The following is a 20919-nucleotide window of genomic DNA, read 5'->3' as shown; positions in this document are numbered from 1 at the left end:
CCACCCACTGTTATCATCTCCAATGCCCTGTACCAACATAGAGCAGAGCAGCTATCTGAACGCTGCTCCAACAGAGGTCGATTATCTTGTTAATAATTTCACCTCCTCACTACGTACGACTCTGGATACTGTAGCTCCAGTGAAAACTAAGGTCTCTAATCAGAAGTACCTGACTCCGTGGTATAATTCTCAAACACGTAGCCTAAAGCAGATGACTCGTAATCTGGAGAGGAAATGGCGTGTCACAAATTTAGAGGATCATCATTTAGCCTGGAGAAATAGTTTGCTGCTTTATAAGAACCCTAACCCTCCGCAAAGCCAGAACATCTTACTATTCATCACTGATTGAAGAAAATAAGAACAACCCCAGGTTTCTCTTCAGCTCTGTAGCCAGGCTGACAAACAGTCAGAGCTCTTTTGAGCCAACCATCCCTTTAACGTTAACTAGTAATAACTTCATGAACTTCTTCACAAATAAAATTTTTATCATTAGAGAAAAAATGACCAGTAATCATCCCACAGATGTAATATTATCTACAGCTACTCTTAGTACCATTGATGTTAAGTTAGACTCTTTTTCTCTAATTGATCTTTCTGAGTTAACTTCAATAATTACTTCCTCCAAACCATCAACGTGTCTTTTAGACCCCATTCCTACAAAACTGCTCAAAGAAGTCCTGCCATTAATTAATGCTTCGATCTTAAATATGATCAACCTATCTCTAATAATCAGCTATGTACCACAGGCCTTCAAGCTGGCTGTAGTTAAACCTTTACTCAAAAAGCATCTCTAGACCCAGCAGTCTTAGCTAATTATAGGCCAATCTCCAACCTTCCTTTCATATCAAACATCCTTGAAAGAGTAGTTGTCAAACAGCTAACAGATCATCTGCAGAGGTTTATTTGAAGAGTTTCAGTCAGGTTTCAGAGCTCATCACAGCACAGAAACAGCTTTAGTGAAGGTTACAAATGATCTTCTTATGGCCTCTGACAGTGGACTCATCTCTGTGCTTGTCCTGCTAGACCTCAGTGCAGCGTTCGATACTGTCGACCATAATATCCTATTAGAGCGATTAGAACATGCTGTAGGTATTACAGGTACTGCACTGCAGTGGTTTGTATCATATCTATCTAATAGACTCCAGTTTGTGCATGTAAATGGAGAGTCCTCTTCACACACTGAGGTTAATTATGGAGTTCCACAGGGTTCAGTGCTAGGACCAATTCTGTTTACATTATACATGCTTCCCTTAGGCAGCATCATTAGAAGACATAGCATACATTTTCACTGCTATGCAGATGACACCCAGCTCTATCTGTCCATGGAACCAGATAACACACACCAATGAGTTAAACTGCAGGAATGTCTTAAAGACATAAAGACCTGGATGGCCGCTAACTTTCTGCTTCTTAATTCAGATCAAACTGAGGTTATTGTACTCGGCCCTGAAAATCTTAGAAATATGGTATCTAACCAGATTCTTACTCTGGATGGCATTACCTTGGCCTCCAGTAACGCTGTGAGGAACCTTGGAGTCATTTCTGACCAGGACATGTCCTTCAACGCACATATTAAACACATATGTAAGACTGCTTTCTTCCATTTGTGCATCATCTCTAAAGTTAGAAATATCCTGTCTCAGAGTGATGCTGAAAAACTAGTTCATGCATTTATTACTTCCAGGCTGGACGACTGTAATTCATTATTATCAGGAAGTCCTAAAAACTCACTGAAAAGCCTTCAGCTAATCCAAAATGCTGCAGCAAGAGTCCTGACAGGGACTAGAAAGAGAGAGCAGATTTCTCCTGTTTTGGCTTCCTGTTAAATCCAGAATTGAATTCAAAATCCTGCTCCTCACATACAAGGTCTTAAATAATCAGGCCCCATCTTATCTTAATGACCTTGTAGTACCATATCACCCTATTAGAGCACTTCGCTCTCGCTCTGCAGGCCTACTTGTTGTTCCTAGAGTATTTAAAAGTAGAATGGGAGGCAGAGCCTTCAGTTTTCAGGCCCCTCTTCTGTGGAACCAGCTTCCAGTTTGGATTCAGGAGACAGACACTATCTCTACTTTCAAGATTAGGCTTCAAACTTTCCTTTTTGCTAAAGCATATAGTTAGGGCTGGACCAGGTGACCCTGAATCCTCCCTTAGTTATGCTGCAATAGATGTAGGCTGCCGGGGATTCCCATGATGCATTGAGTTTTTCCTTTCCAGTCACCTTTCTCGCTCACTCAGTGTTAACAGACCTCTCTGCATTGAATCATATCTGTTATTAACCTCTATCTCTCTTCCACAGCATGTCTTTATCCTGTCTTCCTTCTCTCACCCCAACCAATCACAGCAGATGGCCCCGCCCCTCCCTGAGCCTGGTTCTGCCGGAGGTTTCTTCCTGTTAAAAGGGAGTTTTTCCTTCCCACTGTTGCCAAAGTGCTTGCTCATAGGGGGTCATATGATTGTTGGGTTTTTCTCTGTATCTATGAAGCGCCTTGAGGCGACTTATGTTGTGATTTGGCGCTATATAAATAAAATTGAATTGAATTGAATTGAATTGAAAAGACGGAGCGGGTCTGGGCGACTGGTTTTAGAAGTATCACTGCAGCGTTTATCTTCTAAAGAGCTGAATGTTATTTGTGACCATTTACTGTGTTAAAAACTAGCTGGCTTTGTCTCACTCTTAGTTCAACATTCCGAAATCCCGATTTTTTCTTTCTTTCTTTCTTTCTGTTCCGTTTGGCTCTTTTGCATCAGAATTGTTGTCTAAAGGCAAAGGAAGATGCCCAACGGATTTACTTTACCACATTGACCATCCCAGCCTTGCCGTAATGGTCCATTTGATTCACCTTTTATTGTTCATTTTATTTTCATTTGCTGAATACGGGACAGACTTGACTGGGGGAAAGAGAAACAGCTGAGAAGAGGGACGGGGGAGAAGGGCAAAAGACAAAAACCAACAGAACGGGCAGAGAAAAAAAAATGCATATATCAATCACCTGGATCACCTGCTGAGAAAGAAAAAAGAAAGCAAGCAGAAGAGAACAAGAGTAATAGAATAAACAACATCACAATGATATATGGGAATATGACAGTAAATACTAAATACAGCCCCGTCCTCCAGGGCATGAAGCAGGTATGGAGGAGATCAAAACTCCAGACATCCAGAGGCCCCCAGAACACAAGAGACCAAGGAAGACCAACAGAGGGGCAGCCGCGCCACTGTCCCAGAAAGAGCTGAGGAGAGTCCCAGATGAGGGCTCACTCAGCAGCCGCGGAGCAGAAGCCAGGGGGAGTTGCAGTGACGCGCCCGTGAGCTCCGCCGGCAGCCAGCCGTGCCTGAGTGACCGAGCCCCAGGCCGAGAGGCCGGGGGCACCCCACCTCCGAAGTGGCCCGAGCGAGCCCCAGGCTCCAGGCCCCGATAAGCGGCCGCCAAGGAGTGAGCCAGTGTGTACCCGGACGCCCACCCCCAGACACAAAGAACCACCAACACACCGATGTCTGAGGGAGGCCGCCACCGGCAGGGGAAGTGGTGGTGGGCGGAGATAGGCCTCCAAACCTTGGAGGGCCTGAGATGTCCCCAGAGAGGTGGCGTCTGATACCCGACCTGACATATAGACACAGAAATACAGGCACACACAGACACAAACATCCATTCCCACCCTCATGCTCTCATATGCACTTACTCCACACTCAACCAACGTGGAGACAGACATAAAGAGACGCTGTACACACGATCACACTCCCCAAGCGTACTCTACAAACCGGGTCTAGGTGCCCTTGCCCCTGGAGGGGGGAACTGCACCCAGACCCAGGTGGTGTTACCCTTTTCCCTGCGGTGGGGGGAGGCAGGCCACCCCGACTCCGCAGCAGCAGGGAGGCCCCACACCCCAGACCGCAGTCGGACGGCCAACTCCTCCTCCTAGCCCCCCCGCTCCAGCAGGTCGCAGAGAACGGGGGTGAGAGAAGACTCCAAACCTCCCTCCACCCGCTCATTGTAGTGTTGATGCATGTGTGTTCTAAGGTGCAATTAAAACCCAGGAGGGCATGGAGCTACAGTGGGGCAAAAAAGTGTTTAGTCAGCCACCGATTGTGCAAGTTCCCCCACTTAAAATGATGACAGAGGTCAGTAATTTGCACCAGAGGTACACTTCAACTGTGAGAGACAGAATGTGAAAAAAAAAATCCATGAATCCACATGGTAGGATTTGTAAAGAATTTATTCATAAATTAGGGTGGAAAATAAGTATTTGGTCACCTCAAACAAGGAAAATCTCTGGCTCTCACAGACCTGTAACGTCTTCTGTAAGAAGCTTTTCTGTCCCCCACTCGTTACCTGTATGAATGGCACCTGTTTGAACTCATCATCTGTATAAAAGACACCTGTCCACAGCCTCAAACAGTCAGACTCCAAACTCCGCCATGGCCAAGACCAAAGAGCTCTCGAAGGACACCAGGAAAAGTATTGTAGACCTGCACCAGACTGGGAAGAGTGAATCTACAATAGGCAAGCAGCTTGGTGTGAAAAAATCAACTGTGGGAGCAATCATCAGAAAATGGAAGACATACAAGACCACTGATAATCTCCCTCGATCTGGGGCTCCACGCAAGATCTCATCCCGTGGGGTCAAAATGATCATGAGAACGGTGAGCAAAGATCCCAGAACCACACGGGGGGACCTGGTGAATGACCTGCAGAGAGCTGGGACCAAAGTAACAAAGGTCACCATCAGTAACACACTACAACGGCAGGGAATCAAATCCCGCAGTGCCAGACGTGTTCCGCTGCTGAAGCCAGTGCATGTCCAGGCCCGTCTGAAGTTTGCCAGAGAGCACATGGATGATACAGCAGAGGATTGGGAGAATGTCATGTGGTCAGATGAAACCAAAGTAGAACTTTTTGGTATAAACTCAACTCGTCGTGTTTGGAGGAAGAAGAATACTGAGTTGCATCCCAAGAACACCATACCTACTGTGAAGCATGGGGGTGGAAACATCATGCTATGGGGCTGTTTTTCTGCCAAGGGGACAGGACGACTGATCCGTGTTAAGGACAGAATGAATGGGGCCACGTATCGTGAGATTTTGAGCCAAAACCTCCTTCCATCAGTGAGAACTTTGAAGATGAAACGAGGCTGGGTCTTCCAACATGACAATGATCCAAAACACACCGCCCGGGCAACAAAGGAGTGGCTCCGTAAGAAGCATTTGAAAGTCCTGGAGTGGCCTAGCCAGTCTCCAGACCTCAACCCCATAGAAAATCTGTGGCGGGAGTTGAAAGTCCGTGTTGCTCGGCGACAGCCCCAAAACATCACTGCTCTCGAGAAGATCTGCATGGAGGAATGGGCCAAAATACCAGCTACTGTGTGTGCAAACCTGGTAAAGACCTATAGTAAACGTTTGACCTCTGTTATTGCCAACAAAGGTTATGTTACAAAGTATTGAGTTGTATTTTTGTTATTGACCAAATACTTATTTTCCACCCTGATTTACGAATAAATTCTTTACAAATCCTACCATGTGGATTCATGGATTTTTTTTTCACATTCTGTCTCTCACAGTTGAAGTGTACCTCTGGTGCAAATTACTGACCTCTGTCATCATTTTAGGTGGGGGAACTTGCACAATCGGTGGCTGACTAAATACTTTTTTGCCCCACTGTATGTGTAATGAGAGTGTGAGTAATGTGAATGTCTAAGTTGTGGGATAAAATTGAGGCAGAGGCAGCCAGAAGGGGACAGAGGGGGGGGGGGGGGGGTAGCCTCCTCTGCCACCCTGGTGACATACCCCTACTCCAAGGCCCTGCATGTGTGGGTGGTTGTGGTGGAGCAGGAAGAGGGGGGCAGCTGGAGATGGGGAGGGAAGGAAGGGAGGGGCAAGTGACCCCTCCCTGGGGCCAGCTCCCCCGCTGACCCCAGTAGGCACCCCCATACTCCGCGACCCGCCAGGGAAAGGGGGCCCAGGCCCATCCGGACCAGGGCCCAGTGCAGCAGCGCCGCCCGGCCCCACAGAGCCCGGGACAGTCCACCCGACCCCACCGCAGAGAAAACTGCACCCACCCCACCATCCACTCATCTTCCAGACTACATGAGACAATAGACGCCCAGGCTGAGATCCCGATTTTTAAATAAAACGATCGCATCAACCCTGGAAAGAAACCCCAGTAGATGCATAAAAACTAGTTAAATTAAAACTAGTGGTTTGATGAAATGAAACGCTTGTGAACATGCTGACATTACCCATTCAGAAGAAACTCCCATTTGTGGCGTTTTTAAAATAAAATGCTGGCATCACTGCAAGCTGAGATATTGTCAGAATCACAAAATTAGTGTGACTAAAACACCAACACTTTTGACTCGATGTAAATGAAAAGCAGCCCCTCTTTGTTAAGGTGCACTGTGAACCAAAACAGCTTCCACTCCGCCTGCAAAACAAAGAATTGCTTTTAAGAAGACATATGTCTGCATAACTGAATGTTGAGACACACCTAAGTGATAAAAATAGTTTAATTAAAAAACCCTATGGTTTGATTAAATTAAAACCCAGTTAAAAACACATAAACTCATATAACCCCTCTGACGCCGTGTGTTTCCACACCTGAACGCGCACACGCACGAAACCGGTTTGGTTGGCCGCCATCTTGGACTAATGCCCCCTTATTACTACTGACCTCAGCCCATAACCCTCCTGCAGACACACCTGTAGAGGAGAGTATAAAGACCTGCGACTCAACTGTGTCAGACATGCTGTGTGATGTCAGGTCTGTGGACGGATCAACACAGTTACTTTACTGGGTGGGACGTGTTTAACCACAAAGCTTAAACAAACCAAAACTAAACTATTTCTATGATTAAAAAGTGGAATCAGTGGAGGGCACAAAGAACACGTCATGTTGTACCCACGAGGAAACAGCTACAATATTTAGATGAAATGCAAATAACAACATTCACAATATTTACATCATCTTCACTGTGAAAGACAACACCAGGGTGTCCCAGAAAACGGATCAATTTTTTGATTATAAAGAATTAAACGCTTGTTGAACAAAGTTATTATAGTTTTGTATTTCTGTGATAAATATTTTTTAGCTTAATTTTTAATTGTTTCTGTCTTAGTTTTGGATTTTTGGAAATGAATGTTTCCTGTGAGACTCGACCTGTTTCTGGAATGTAGTAATTTTGCAAGATAAAAGACATTGCTGCAGGAAATATTAGAGGTAAATTCCAGTGCTATCAAACGTGACAAACACTTTGTCAAATCTCTCTAAAAAGATTTGTAATTTTCTGTTTTTCTTTCTTTGACTGATTAATACATCACAGGAACCTTGGCTTCCTCTGCTCGTACCTTTACCCTGAGCCAGGTGAGCTATGAAGAAATATGTGTGTTTACTTTAATGAATCATTCACCCATGAGATCTTCTGAACGACATCCTTATACGTGAAAACAGAAACCACAGCGAGTTCTTACATGCAAACAGACCCCTGGACATGGAGTGACCACCACTACATACAGGATTTCATAAACCACAGACTTGCAGTCGGGTTCACGCTGTGCTTGTGGGAGTGGTGGGAGAACGCGTCAGAGGGAGGTTTCAGCGTGTTGGGGCAAGATACACCGCCTCTCTTTTGCCTTTACTTCAACATGAGTGTTTAAGGAAACCGTGGAGTGCCTCTGATTGCTGACATTTTGACTTATTCTCACTTTTATCTTCATAATGGATCATGTGCCAAGAGTCTAAACGAGAATGCAGGACAGCTGGGATTCACAGACAAACTCAGCGAGCGAGCTCAATGATAAATACACATCTCAAGGTACAGTCTCATCCTGGTGGGTTTTACTTAAATAACTGTGTATACAGGCCACCTTTGAAAAGAATACAAAAAGGACCATCATTGCTCTCCTGCTTCCTTGACTGCATTCTTAGGGAATTTTCCAGGTAGGTATTCTTGGCTTCGTGTCATTCGATTGCCCAATCATTTAGTGTTTTAGTATCAAATTTTTAATTATTATAAAAATGTTCCTTCTCCAGCACTGTTCAGTTGGGTTTCATGTAAACTGTCTATCTATAAAATAGAGTATGGACATTTAATTACTAAATACCTCAATATTCTGCATTCTTCTTAGATTAACACTGACACAACTTTAAAAACCAGCTGCGTCATATCCTACCAATCTCTATCCCGCTCTGATGTGCCGTGACATAGACACAGGTCACTTGTTGTTCTGCAGTTAAAAGCACCAGGGCATTGGACGTGGATCTTTTGCGTCCTTGTGCTTGCAGGGTGGGGCCTCGTGGATCAGAATAATTCTGGTGCCTCCTGTGGATACTGATTGGGATCATGTTTGGGAGGCTAGGTCAGTGCCTGGGGCTATTATTCTTTCTTCTGTGGCCAGTGGGGCACAGTGTCTCGCTCCTGCCAGAGTGCTGTGGGTGTGCACAGGTTACTTAGTCCACTGCAATGTTTAGGGTGGCTAGTGAGCGCTAAAAGCTAATCGATTTACTAATATTTGTCACAATAACAACCATACGAATAAAACACCAACGATTTCCCATTACACTGCGTTCCATTAACGTTATGCTGATCACTGCTGATGCCATTTTCATGTTTTATTTAAATATTGGTGTACCAAGGCCCTGTTTTCTCTTCCTCAGATGAACGAAAAGCAGTGCAGAAGAGAACCTTCACCAGGTGGATGAATGTGTTTCTGCAGAGAGTAAGGCACAAATCAGTTCATCAGATCACTCTGAAAAAAATGTGCTTATCAATGAGGGTCATGCTTTTCCCCCCCAGCGGGACCCTCCTATTGAAGTGCACGACGTGTTCACAGACATTCAGGATGGCAAAATACTCATGGGCCTGCTGGAGGAGCTGTCTGGGTGCAGACTAGTAAGAATCATGCTGTTCAAGAAAGATTTAGCCAAAGCCTGTTTAAATTTGGCCACTGCAAGCGTAGCAGGAGTCCTGGAAGCAGAGACTCACCAGGAGACGCTGGAGCACAGTTCCTGTGAAAAAGAGTTTGCTGTCATGGCCAGAGACAGGAAATGTTTTAATTACTGCTGATGTCATTTCCTTTGTTTGTTTAATTAGTCTCAAGCCTAACGCTTAGTCGAAGCCAAGCCAGCAGTGTCTCCCAGTTTACTGTCTTCATGCTGAGCTGTTGGTTGTAACGTCATTGTTCAGGGTTGCTATATAAATGGGACCAGTCTTCTTAACAGCAATAAAATCAACCAGCTCATTTCCCTGAACAGTGATGATGTTTTTTCTCGTCTAACTTTGTTAGCTTTATAGGTTTAGGTCTTCCTCTCATCGCATCTTCAGACTGAACAACATTTCCAAGGCCTTGGTCTTTCTGGATGACAGACATGTGAGTGTTTCCTTGTAGATTCAGTGACATTGCTCTGACATGTATGAATGACATGATTTCAAATCAGGAATAACAAGATTGTGATCGATGTTTCCTTGTTATCTGCCAGGTAAAGCTGCTTGGCATTGATGCTTCTGGAATTGCTGATGGTAAACCATCTGTTGTTCTTCACCTTGTTTGGAGCATCATCTTGCACTTTCAGGTTGGATTTATCATCTATGAGTCAAATGTCTTAATGTATTATCTTACTTCTTGCCCAGCCATTTATCACCGACTCACACCTCTGTGTTACTCCTACACAGGTAAAGGAGGTGATGGGAGGCCTCCAGAAGCATTTGTCTTCCAGCCTTTCCGCCTTGTCAATGAGCAGTTATCCATCCTCTAATGACCTCTCACCCCAGCCAAGTGACCCTGGCACATACTCTTGCAGCACTCTGCCAAGTAAAGGCAGGAAGGCTGGCAGGGAAGCAAAGTATCATGGGAAAGCAATCAAGGTGCTCCTGCAATGGGTCCAAAGATGCACATCAAAGTGAGCATAAAAAGATCAAAACACTTACAAAGTCATGTAATTAACACTGAGCCCAAACATATTCCTACTCAAACAATGAAACAAAATGTCAGCAGGTTACTTTATCCTCTGAGCTCTAATAGGTGGTAAACGTATCTTAACCCTACATCAGCCCAAAATTAGCTTTCTTGTTAGAAATCAGAATAGTTTTAGATTGAGCTGGAATGATGGCTCACACTTGTCATTTAATTAAATGGCATTTTAAACTTTTTGCAGGTACGGGGTGGACGTGAAGGACTTTGGGAAGAGCTGGAGGAGCGGCTTGGCATTTCTTGCTTTGGTTAAGTCCATAAACCCAGTCATGGTTGACCTGAGGGAAAGCTTTCATCGAGATCCAGTGGAAAACATCCGGCAGGCTTTCATGATAGCCCATCACAGCTTGGATGTACCGCCACTGCTGGAGCCTGAAGGTAAAAGATTTCTCATATTAGGTGAAAAAATCACCACGTTGATTATGTGCCCAGAGTGATGAGAGATTTCCTTTCAGTTTACAGCAAACTGTAAACATGAGAGCAAGTCTTCTATAAATGCATATATGAAATTCAAGCCCAGGGGGCTGACAAGACAAATGGAAATGATTGAATGTTTCTCTGAGGTGAGCGTATAGTGGACGGAGAAAAGGCACAAGCTGGTGCGCAAAAATCAACAGGATACAGGAAGCTGTCAGACAGCACAGGACAGCCCCCACAGCTCCCACTGTCACGCCCCCATTCTTGCAGCAAGAAGATGACGTACACAGTGTTACGCTTATGAATGAAGGGCCCTGCTTATACAACAGCATGGCCCTGAGTCAGGACTGTTATTGAACCAGTTTACTTACAGAACCAACCACGGACCTATTTATTTATTTGAAGAGTTCAGAAAAACGTCCTGACTCAGGAACATGAAAAATGTATAAAATGAGAGTCATGTGGACTCACATTGTCTCTAGAGAAAGCCACAAATATCACATTTTAAACCTCTTGCAATATTTAGTTAACATAAATTTCAAATAAACCCAGACCTGACTCAACCAACCATCCCCTAAACCAGGAACCTTCACCTCCACAGGGCCACACGATATGCAAGTTATTATTTTGAGGGCCCACGTGGTACATATACAGCATGTTTCCAAGCAGTAAAGGGTATATGTGGTTCAGTCCCTGGCTGCCACTGTCTGCATGCCAAGCATCCTTGGGCAACATACTCACCGCTGGCTGCTCTCTGATGCATCCATCACAGTGTGAATGTTAGTGAGCACTTAAAAGCATAGAAGGCAGTGCTTGTGTGATTGTGTGAATGTGGCTACAGGAGAGTAGAAACGCACCAATCAGCCCATTTATATGTTCTTACAAGCCCCTAGCTTTGTTTTACACACACACGCGCGCACGCACACACGCACACGCACACGCACACACACACGCGCACACGCACACGCGCACGCACACGCACACACGCACACACACACACACACACACACACACACACGCTTATGTTTTTAAGTGTTTTATGATTTTTTTAATCGTTCCCTGCAGATGTGACGTGCACTTCGCCAGACGAGCAGTCCATCATCACCTACGTCTCCATGTTCCCAAAGTGTCACTCAGGCATAGATGAGGTTAGTGCTGCACAAGTTCACCTTCACTACAGTCTCACTACAGCGAGGTAGATATAAAAAAAGAAATAAATAAATGCATTTATATCACTCAGTTATTCTTGAAACTGCCACCGGCCGCCCGTCATCTTAGCTCAGAGACTCAGAACAGGTGAAGCAGAGCGTCGCTGTTTCATAAGATAAGATAAGATAAGATAACCTTTATTAGTCCCACACGTGGGAAATTTGTTTTGTCACAGCAGGAAGTGGACAGTGCAAAAGTTATGAGGCAAAAATTAGAATACAATAAGAATAAATACAGTACACAGCTGTACAGAATAGAATAAAATAAAATACTATATACAGTAGAATAAAATAAAATAAATATACAATAAGATAAAAATAGAATACAAATACAAATACTATATACAACTGAGTAAAAATACAACGATGACAGAAAGGATTATTGCACTTAGTATTATTGCATATGTATGGATGTGTGTGCTTGATCAGTTAAAGTCTTTATTATGGAGTCTAACGTAGCAAAGTCCTACTGTGCTCCTGAAAGTCTGAATCTAAAGGTGTCTTTGTTTAGAAAATGTAGTTTAGTAATAGTTTTTTTAAAAAAATAAGTGACATCATTGTACAAATGAGTAAAATAGTTTTTGAGGGGATTTTTACGTAAAAACATTGATTTTCAGAACAATTACAGACTTCTGTGTAACGTCTGTTGTTACAGTAACAGATGGATAAACATATCTGTTCATAAATGACGTACTGAGAAGGATTAACGAGATATAAATGACAAAATAAGCACTTACTAATACCTTCATAGTGTGACATTATTACATGCTAGCAGTATTTCTTTGGTTCTGCTATCACTGACATGCTTATATTACAGGCTCCCACACCAGATATTGACGTTCCCGAGATTCCCAGTTTTGGATCACTTGAGTCAGTCAGCTTTGAAGAGACTGACGCTGATGTTCCAGAAGTCCAGGTGTTGCTGAAAGGCTTGGAGAAGAGCAGCGAGCAGCTTCTGTGGAAGCGTTGGTCTCGGAGATCTTCAGGAAGTCCCCGCTCTCCGTCCTTTCACACAAATGGAACAGCTACCTCCGACCAGCCTGCTGGGACTGCTTCAGACTCACATTACAAAAAAAGGAAAGGCAGTGCACGAAGCACTTTACAGCCACCCAGTCCTCTGGATGCTGGCATAGTCAGCCAGGAGGTCCAGCTGTGGTTGGACAGTGGACTGGATCAAGGCTACGACAAGCGACGAGCACAAAGCTGCTATTCTTTAAGCTCCGAGGAAGGAATCTACAGCTTACCATCGCTGGATTCAGATGAGGAGGATGCATATAGCTACATCCTAGAGCTGAATAAAGATGTGTTTCAACCATATAATCAGCTGAAAAGACAAGTACCAAAGGTCAAAGAGGAAACAGCAGAGGAAATGAAAGAAGAATCCAAATATCAGGAAGGCTCCTTTTTACAAAAGGCTGATTTTGAGCTTGAATCAGCCCAGTCAGCGGTGCACAGGAAGTTTGATTTTGACAAAAATGAAAGAAATCTCAGCAAAATGACACACGGTGGAGCAGCGCTTGACTTTAAGCCAGAGGGTGAAAGTAGAAGCACAGAGGAGCATGAAGAGCAGCGGGCTAATAGAGGACAGAGCAATGATGATGGTGATTATTGTGAGGAAGAAAGGGGGAAAAAGATGGAAAATGCAAAAATGTTCAAGAATGGGGTCGACAAAACAGAGGACAATGCAGCGGAAGCAACTGTTGAAGTGGCCCGTTGGCAGGAAGACACCGAGGACGGAAGAGATGCAGAGCTTTCCAAAAAACGTGGACAGGTGGGAGGGCAGGATGTAGGGAATGAAAGCCAAGATGCTGCTGTGATGAAAGAAGATGGGAAGAGCCAGAAAAGCACAAATTCAGAAAGTTTTAAGGGTGAAGTAAATGGAAAAATAATAACTGATGAGGCTGCCTGTGAAGTCAGAAGTGACACAGAAGAAGAAAGTGGCAGGAAGTGTAAAGAAGAAAAAGTGAGAGACACTGATGAAGTTAAATCAGCAGCTGGAGAGGAGATGACGACAACAACGACAGAGCACGATGGGGAGGAGAGTCCCAGAACACGCCCACTCGGAGGTGTCTGGCCTCCTGCCTGCAGGTCAACCCCTCGGTCACCCAGGTAACCATTTATCAGCAGAAACATAATTCACCACATTTGCCAAGACTTCCAGTTTACTGTGACTCAGTAATAACACTGGTAACAGAGACAAGTTCGTTAAATGTCTGGAACAACGCGACTTCCACACAGATGATGAGCATCGTTTCCTTTTACAGCTGCTGTTCACTTGCTGTGTCTCTTGTATTGCAGCATAAAGCGAGTAAATACTGTCGCATTACTGTCAAAGGGTCTTTGTGCAAACAGCAGCCTGGTTTGGAAAGCGCTCAGTCACAGTGTGATCATGGCCCAGAGGAGTATTTCTATAGAGGCTGTTTTTCAGTTCAATAGTGCCACCTACTGATGAAGGGGGGGGCTCCCTCTTCATGTCTAAAGCACTTACCTGGCTAAACAGTATCGTCACACTGAGAAGTTTGAGTTATTAGTGTTTTTATATATGAAATATGAAACATGCTTCACTTTCGAGCGTGTTTTAGGATTTCTATTAAGTCACAGGGCTGCTTAAAGTTAACTTAAAGTCTGATGAGCCAGTCCCAGGATGCTATTTATTGTAATCTAGCCGTAGAAAACAAGGTAAAGAGTTAACATGGATATGATATCGTTAAAGCTTCTGTTTGGATAAACACTATAAAAAGATATCTGCATTTGAATGTAGTTTTTGCTACTCCCGATTTCGATGTGCTTGCTTCAGTGTGTGCAGAACCTTCACCTCACACTCCTTCGTTTGTCTCCAGCAGTGACGAAGGATCCCTTCTTCAGCCTTCAGCAGCCTCTTGTGGAGTGACCCTGTCAGAGCTGGAAATGCTCTTGGTCTGGTGGGTCCTGCTGTACTGCTGCCTCATCCTCAGTCAGATGAACCTCTGAGTCACTGCAGCACAAGCTTCTTATTCCGACATGCTCATGAGCCCAGTTGCCACTAATGAGGCAAACAGGGACACATAAGGCTGGACCGACTCTTCATCTGTGACACAGTTTCCTAAAGACGCCATTTAAGCAGATCCACAGAATAATCTGATAAGACTCAGGGCCGTAGTTTCAGATAAAGCTAAATCCTGTAATCCCCGTTGTTACACAGGCTTTCAGCTGCTCGGTCTTGCACCGCACTTATTATCAGAAATGGTTTGGGGGCTTTTTTTTTTTTTTTTGCTGAACACATGTCCAAAAATTGATTTTCCTAGTAAAAAGACTCCTTTTTGAAATTCACTTGACAAAATCAACCACACGGTGGCACTGCAGCATCGCAGCGACCTTCTTATTTGTCTATACAGCATTCTGTTGCCTGCTGAAGATCCCGTGTGACCTGCTGTTTAATTAGAAGCTGTATTGACAAGTGAAGATTAAGCTGATAATACTTAATGAGCACTTTGGCATTTCACAGACTCTCACTGTGTCACTTATGGCTTAGACTGTGGACCGCTTTATTGTCTTCATCTTCATCGGATGCTGCCTGAGTTCAAGCTTATTTTTACCACAGGCTTTCTCCAGGATAATTTTTGTGACCATCTGATACAAACAATAAACCAGCTGCTTGATGTGTGTGCATGTGATCCACTCATCAACATAGAATAGATGTTGTCATTTTAAGCAGTTTGGACTATTAGGTAATGCTTGTTGGAATACCACAGTGACAACAGAGCGACACAGAAGTATGCATTAGTTACATAAGTCATCAAAATCCACGTTGAAGAGAAAGTGTAAACTTAAACACTTAAACACTTAAAGTTGGGGGTCGAGTGAGTATTCTCTGTCCTCTCTGCCCCCAAATACTCAAACATTCACTGCTGGTCAAATTCTAAGAATTTAAAAACACACTGCCGTTGTTTGCTTAGAGCATTACCCCTGAGTCGAAAGCTCAGCCCTGGAGATCGATATACTTTCAACACCGCCACCCCCACACCGAGCCACGAGAACAACACTCCCCCAAAGCAAGGGGTTTGTTGGTCTTATGTACGGTCAAGCCAGGATAGCGAGAGAAGCAGCAACGATGCCTGCTGTGTGTAGTTTTATATAAATAACAGTGCTAGTGTTGCTAACGTGTCCCTCGGCGTATAGATCAGCTGTACCGAGGCCTGAAACTCTTGAGCGAAGGGAGAGAGAGGCCGATCAGCTGCAGCAGCTCGGTACATCAGCCCTAAACACGGCCTCGACCTTTGAACCGTATCGTGACCCTGCCAGCAGAACTGCTACTGAGCCTGACGTCCAGCAGCAGCATCAGCACAGCATCTTGTTCTCACCCTCGGGCCTGGGTCAGCTCTGGCTCAGCTTGCCCAGCTTCTGGGTCTGATAGCCAGAGCCGGCCCCGGAGGCCCCAGGGATGGTGGCCGACTAGACAGAACACAGCCTGCAGGCCACCATATCTGCTCTCACAGATTTGCAATACAGCCTCATCTCCAGGAGGGAGGGAGTGGAGGTGGGCTTCAGAAGGCGACTGGGGCTGGAGCCAGGACAGATGCTGAGATTGGTGGTGCCACAGCAGGAGTGGCAAATTGGAGCTCAGGCAGATGATGGCGCAAAAAAAAGAACTGGGGGTCAGTTAAGATTGCGGAGCAGCCTACATGTTGATGGACGAGCTACACTACACCATAAAAATTTATTTTCCAGGTCTCATGAATCTGAGTCCTCTGTCTGCACCGTCAGCTCTGAGACTTGGAGGAAAGACCTGCAGCCCTCTGACAAACTTATACTTAACAATCATGTGTATTTCAACGGTAGCTTATAAGTATTTACGCTCCAAAGATTATATTTGCTTGTTTTTATCCATGAATATGTGGTTAGAGTATAAACCAAGTGTTTCTTTATAGGAATGAAGCTTTGTTATTATGTGTTGATCATGTCAATAACAAACACATCAGGTATTCAACCATTTGAAAAGCCCCACACAGACCTTCAGGCTGAATGCTGCAACCACCTCACTGCTCCTGGTTTCCCAAAGCAGACCTGCGGCCCTTGGAGGACCGCCTCTCTGACAGCTGTAAGAGCTTCTGGATCAAGAACATGAAGCCTGGGCCAGCTGGGAATGCAGCTGGTTAAACAAGAATAAAATTCAAACCACAGCACGTCAATCTACCAGCGATACATCGGGCTGTGATTGAGTCATTTTGCATCCCCGTTGGAACATCTCCCAACAGTGCTGAAATATTTTACTTAAAGGGGATGCAGCATGGTGTATTTAAGTGATGACGTGAATACAGAATCTAAAATATGCAAGTAGTATTTTAGGCACAGATTTATGATATCCTACTGTAGCACATCAAGATGTTTGACTGCATCTGTGTCATTTTGCATCCTTTCTTCATACAGAGATTCAAAGTATTCAAAGTTAACACAGCGTAGGAGGACTGTTTGTTACCCAAAGATACTTTTACTTCATGGCTCCATCTTTCTGAATATGAAAACATGCTTATTTTGTTTTATGCAAGTTTATGTTTCCAGTTTAGTTTTGTGTATAAAACATAAACATAAATCCATCTATTGGATATTGGGGATTTTCTTATTTTATTTTATTTTATTCTTATTAATAATTAAAAAAAACACCCAGCACGCCCCTGCGGGCGGTTTATCCTTCAAGCTCGGGTCCTCTACCAGAGGCCTGGGAGCTTGAGGGTCCTGCGCAGTATCTTAGCTGTTCCCAGGACTGCGCTCTTCTGGACAGAGATCTCCGATGTTGTTCCCGGGATCTGCTGGAGCCACTCGCCTAGCTTGGGAGTCACCGCACCTAGTGCTCCGATTACCACGGGGACCACCGTTACCTTCACCCTCCACATCCTCTCGAGCTCTTCTCTGAGCCCTTGGTATTTCTCCAGCTTCTCGTGTTCCTTCTTCCTGATATTGCTGTCATTCGGAACCGCTACATCGATCACTACAGCCGTCTTCTTCTGTTTGTCTACCACCACTATGTCCGGTTGGTTAGCCACCACCATTTTGTCCGTCTGTATCTGGAAGTCCCACAGGATCTTAGCTCGGTCATTCTCCACCACCAGAACATCCAGAACAGGCCAGAACATCCAGACTGGCCAACAGCCTGTATCCACAGGCTGTGAGGCTCCTGAACTCTCTGCCCCCCTCTCACGGACAATAACCATATCCAACTTCTTAATAGCAATGAACTGGTCTGCATTGGTGCATCATATCTTTATTCTCTTCCCCCTCCTGCCCCCCCCCCCCTCTTTCTTAAATAGATAACTATCATATCTGATATCATATCTCACAGTACAATAATATTGAATGGGTTGCATTGTTGTATTTTGTCATGTTTCTCAGGTCTTTGTCTGAATTTCTACGAACATTATTGCTAAGGATTGTCTTATTGCATTGGAGTCACACTGGGTTAAATATGTACACTTGGGTTTTAAGGGGTATTTATTATTTTCTTCTTTTTTTGGGGTTGTATGGAAGCCCCAAACGCAATTTCATTGTTCTTGACAATGACAATAAATAAATAAATACTAAATACTAAATACTTGGGGGCGTCTCCCATTTTGACCTCGGGACTTCCAGGTTATACTCGGCACAGATGTTCCTGTACACTATGCCGGCCACTTGGTTATGGCGTTCCATGTATGCCTTGCCTGCTAGCATCTTGCACCCTGCTGTTATGTGCTGGATTGTCTCTGGGGCATCTTTACACAGCCTGCACCTGGGGTCTTGTATTGTATTGTATCTTTATTTGTTTCAGACATATAAAACAAAAAACAATATATACACACTACATATATTTTCATTTACAGATACGAATATATATGTAGATATACACACACACACGTATGTGTTCAGATAAACAAAAAATATATAATGAAATAAAACAAAATCGTCTGACATAATGTAACAATGTTTGGTCTGAAAAGGAGTAGGAAGAAGTATGAACATACTGATTAATTCCTACCCCTGCTCAACATCTTATTGATCCCACATAATTCACCTAATTCCCATCATCACATACTCCACACGATACACGAGGAGAACCTATATAAACTTGGCTACCGTGATTGATATAATTTGGATATAATTTGATATTTTTATACATACAATGGGTGATCATCTTTATCGGTATCATATTCTTCCAAAATCAGTTTTCGAAGTATTTTCATGAACTTACTAATTCCTGAGCATTGCTGTAGATCTATAGTAAAACTATTCCACAGTTTTACCCCATAAATAGTGACACAAAAGGTTTTAACCTTTGACCGTGCTTTAAGAATCCTTAGATTCAATTTCCCCCTCAATTCATAGTCTCCTTCTCTGTCATAGAACATCCTCTGTATATTTCCTGGTAACATATTGTATCTGGCCTTGTACATAATTTTTGCAGTTTTATATTTTATAAGATCCATAAACTTCAGTATTTTTAATTTCAAAAACATGATGTTAGTATGGTCTCTAAATCCTGCTTTATTAATCATCCTGATTGCTTTTTTTTGAATTTTACATATTGGTTGAAGTGCAGTTTTATATGTGTTTCCCCAAATTTCCGCACAGTATTCCAAATATGGCAATATAAGTGAACAATAAAGTACCCGGAGTGATTTGGAAGGCAAAAAATATTTAACTTTACTTAGTACGGAGATGCTTCTTGACAGTTTGGCTTGTATATGCTTTATGTGAGGTTTCCAGCAGATTTTGTTATCTATTATCACACCCAGAAATTTTGTATCCGAAACTTGCTCTATTTCAACATTGTTTACTAATAATTTTGCTCCTGCATCTTTTTTACAATTTCCGAATAACATAAATGTAGTTTTTTCCAAATTTAATGATAGCTTATTTCTATCAAACCATGTTTTCAGTTTAATCATTTCTTGTGTGACAATTTCCAAAAGCTGCTGTAAGTTCTCTCCAGCACAAAAAATATTTGTATCATCTGCAAATAGAATAAACTGTAGTATATCTGATGTTCTGCATATATCATTGATATAGAGGATAAACAGCTTTGGTCCCAATACTGACCCCTGCGGAACTCCACAAACAATGTCCACACACTCTGAGTGATATTCCCCAATTTTCACAAATTGCTGCCTGTCTCTCAAATAACTCTTTACCCATTCTAACACCACTCCTCTAATGCCGTAGTACTCCAGTTTATCAAGTAATATGTCATGATTAATTGTGTCAAAAGCTTTTTTTAGGTCAATGAATACACTAACTATACATTGTCTTTTATCTATATTGTTGGTGATATTTTCGATCAGTTCCATTAATGCCAATGATGTTGATCTATTTGATCTGAAACCATACTGACTATCCATTATTATTTTGTGTTTATCTATAAATTTCTCAAGTCTATTACTAAAGACTTTTTCCAGTATTTTTGAAAATTGAGAAAGTAGAGAGACAGGCCTATAATTTGTGAATTGGTGTCTGTCACCATTTTTAAACAGTGGTGTTACTTTAGCTGTTTTCATTTGTTTTGGGAATGTACCAGTTTGTAAGGACAAATTGCAGATATGTGTTAAGGGTTTGGAAATGCCCTCTATCACTCTCTTAACGATTTCCATATCAATGTCGTCAGAGTCTGTAGAGTTTTTTGTTTGTGATTTCCCAACAATATCAATGATTTCCATTTCTTCCACCACCGTTAAGAACATTGAATGAGGATTGCGGTCAATGAGTCTAGTTTCTTTCTCTACAGAATCTGTTATATCAGGAATTGTTTCAGCCAAGTCTGGCCCAACACTTACAAAGAATTTATTGAACTCATTTACCACATCTCTCATATTAGTAATATTTCTATCATTATTTGCGAAATACGAAGGATAGTCTGCCTGCCCCGAGCCCTTTTTGATGATGGTATTTAATGTTTTCCAGATCCCTTTAATATTATTTTTATTCATAATCAGTAATTTTTCATAGTATTCCTTTTTACATGACCTTAAAATACTCGTTAATTTATTTTTATATTTCTTGTATTTATTTTCAGCTTCTGTGCTTCTGTTCATTATAAATTCTCTGTATAAGGTATTTTTCTTCTTACATGCATTTTGCAATCCTTTTGTAATCCATGGGCACTCTGCATATTTTTGTTTTTTACTATATTTCTTTACTGGGCAATGACTATTATATAACAGTTTAAATTTTCCTAAAAAAATCTCATAAGCTTTATCAATATTTTTTTCCTTATACAGCATCTCCCATTCTTGCTTGAGTAAATCACTTTTGAATGCGTTTATTGACTCTTCTGTTCTCACTCGTTTGTATTTTATTGTGTTTTGCTGTTTAACCTTCCTGTAATTG

At 42.9% G+C, this 20919-nt stretch overlaps 1 protein-coding gene across 4 annotated transcripts; it reads left to right on the top strand.

The window, feature by feature from the left end:
* Window positions 1-6402: 6402 nt before the first annotated feature.
* On the top strand, window positions 6403-15124 carry LOC113037156 (EH domain-binding protein 1-like). Of its 4 annotated transcripts, none has more exons than XM_026193908.1 (10): window positions 6403-7806; window positions 8649-8710; window positions 8788-8883; window positions 9278-9361; window positions 9471-9563; window positions 9664-9890; window positions 10146-10339; window positions 11444-11526; window positions 12404-13695; window positions 14430-15124. In XM_026193908.1, the coding sequence occupies exons 1-10, from the start codon at window positions 7740-7742 to the stop codon at window positions 14554-14556; spliced, it is 2325 nt and encodes a 774-aa protein (XP_026049693.1). In that variant the 5' UTR covers window positions 6403-7739; the 3' UTR covers window positions 14557-15124. The 4 variants fall into 4 exon arrangements, with proteins under 4 accessions (XP_026049693.1, XP_026049692.1, XP_026049695.1 ...); XM_026193907.1 differs by having other exon boundaries at window positions 14427-15124; XM_026193909.1 differs by lacking the exon at window positions 6403-7806 and adding an exon at window positions 7943-8350 and having other exon boundaries at window positions 14427-15124.
* The last annotated feature ends 5795 nt before the right edge of the window (window positions 15125-20919 follow it).

This window comes from Astatotilapia calliptera, chromosome 15 (genome assembly GCF_900246225.1).
Source record: "Astatotilapia calliptera chromosome 15, fAstCal1.2, whole genome shotgun sequence".
NCBI classification, from domain to species: Eukaryota; Metazoa; Chordata; class Actinopteri; order Cichliformes; family Cichlidae; genus Astatotilapia; species Astatotilapia calliptera.
This window is presented reverse-complemented; position numbering and strand designations above follow the sequence as displayed.

Bases quoted from the DNA above. Each gene is read 5' to 3' on its own strand.
- LOC113037156 (XM_026193907.1), top strand. From the start codon at position 7,740: ATGCAGGACAGCTGGGATTCACAGACAAACTCAGCGAGCGAGCTCAAT. The intron at 10,340-11,443 runs GTAAAAGATTTC...CGTTCCCTGCAG, and splicing joins GCCACTGCTGGAGCCTGAAG to ATGTGACGTGCACTTCGCCA. The intron at 11,527-12,403 runs GTTAGTGCTGCA...CTTATATTACAG, and splicing joins GTCACTCAGGCATAGATGAG to GCTCCCACACCAGATATTGA.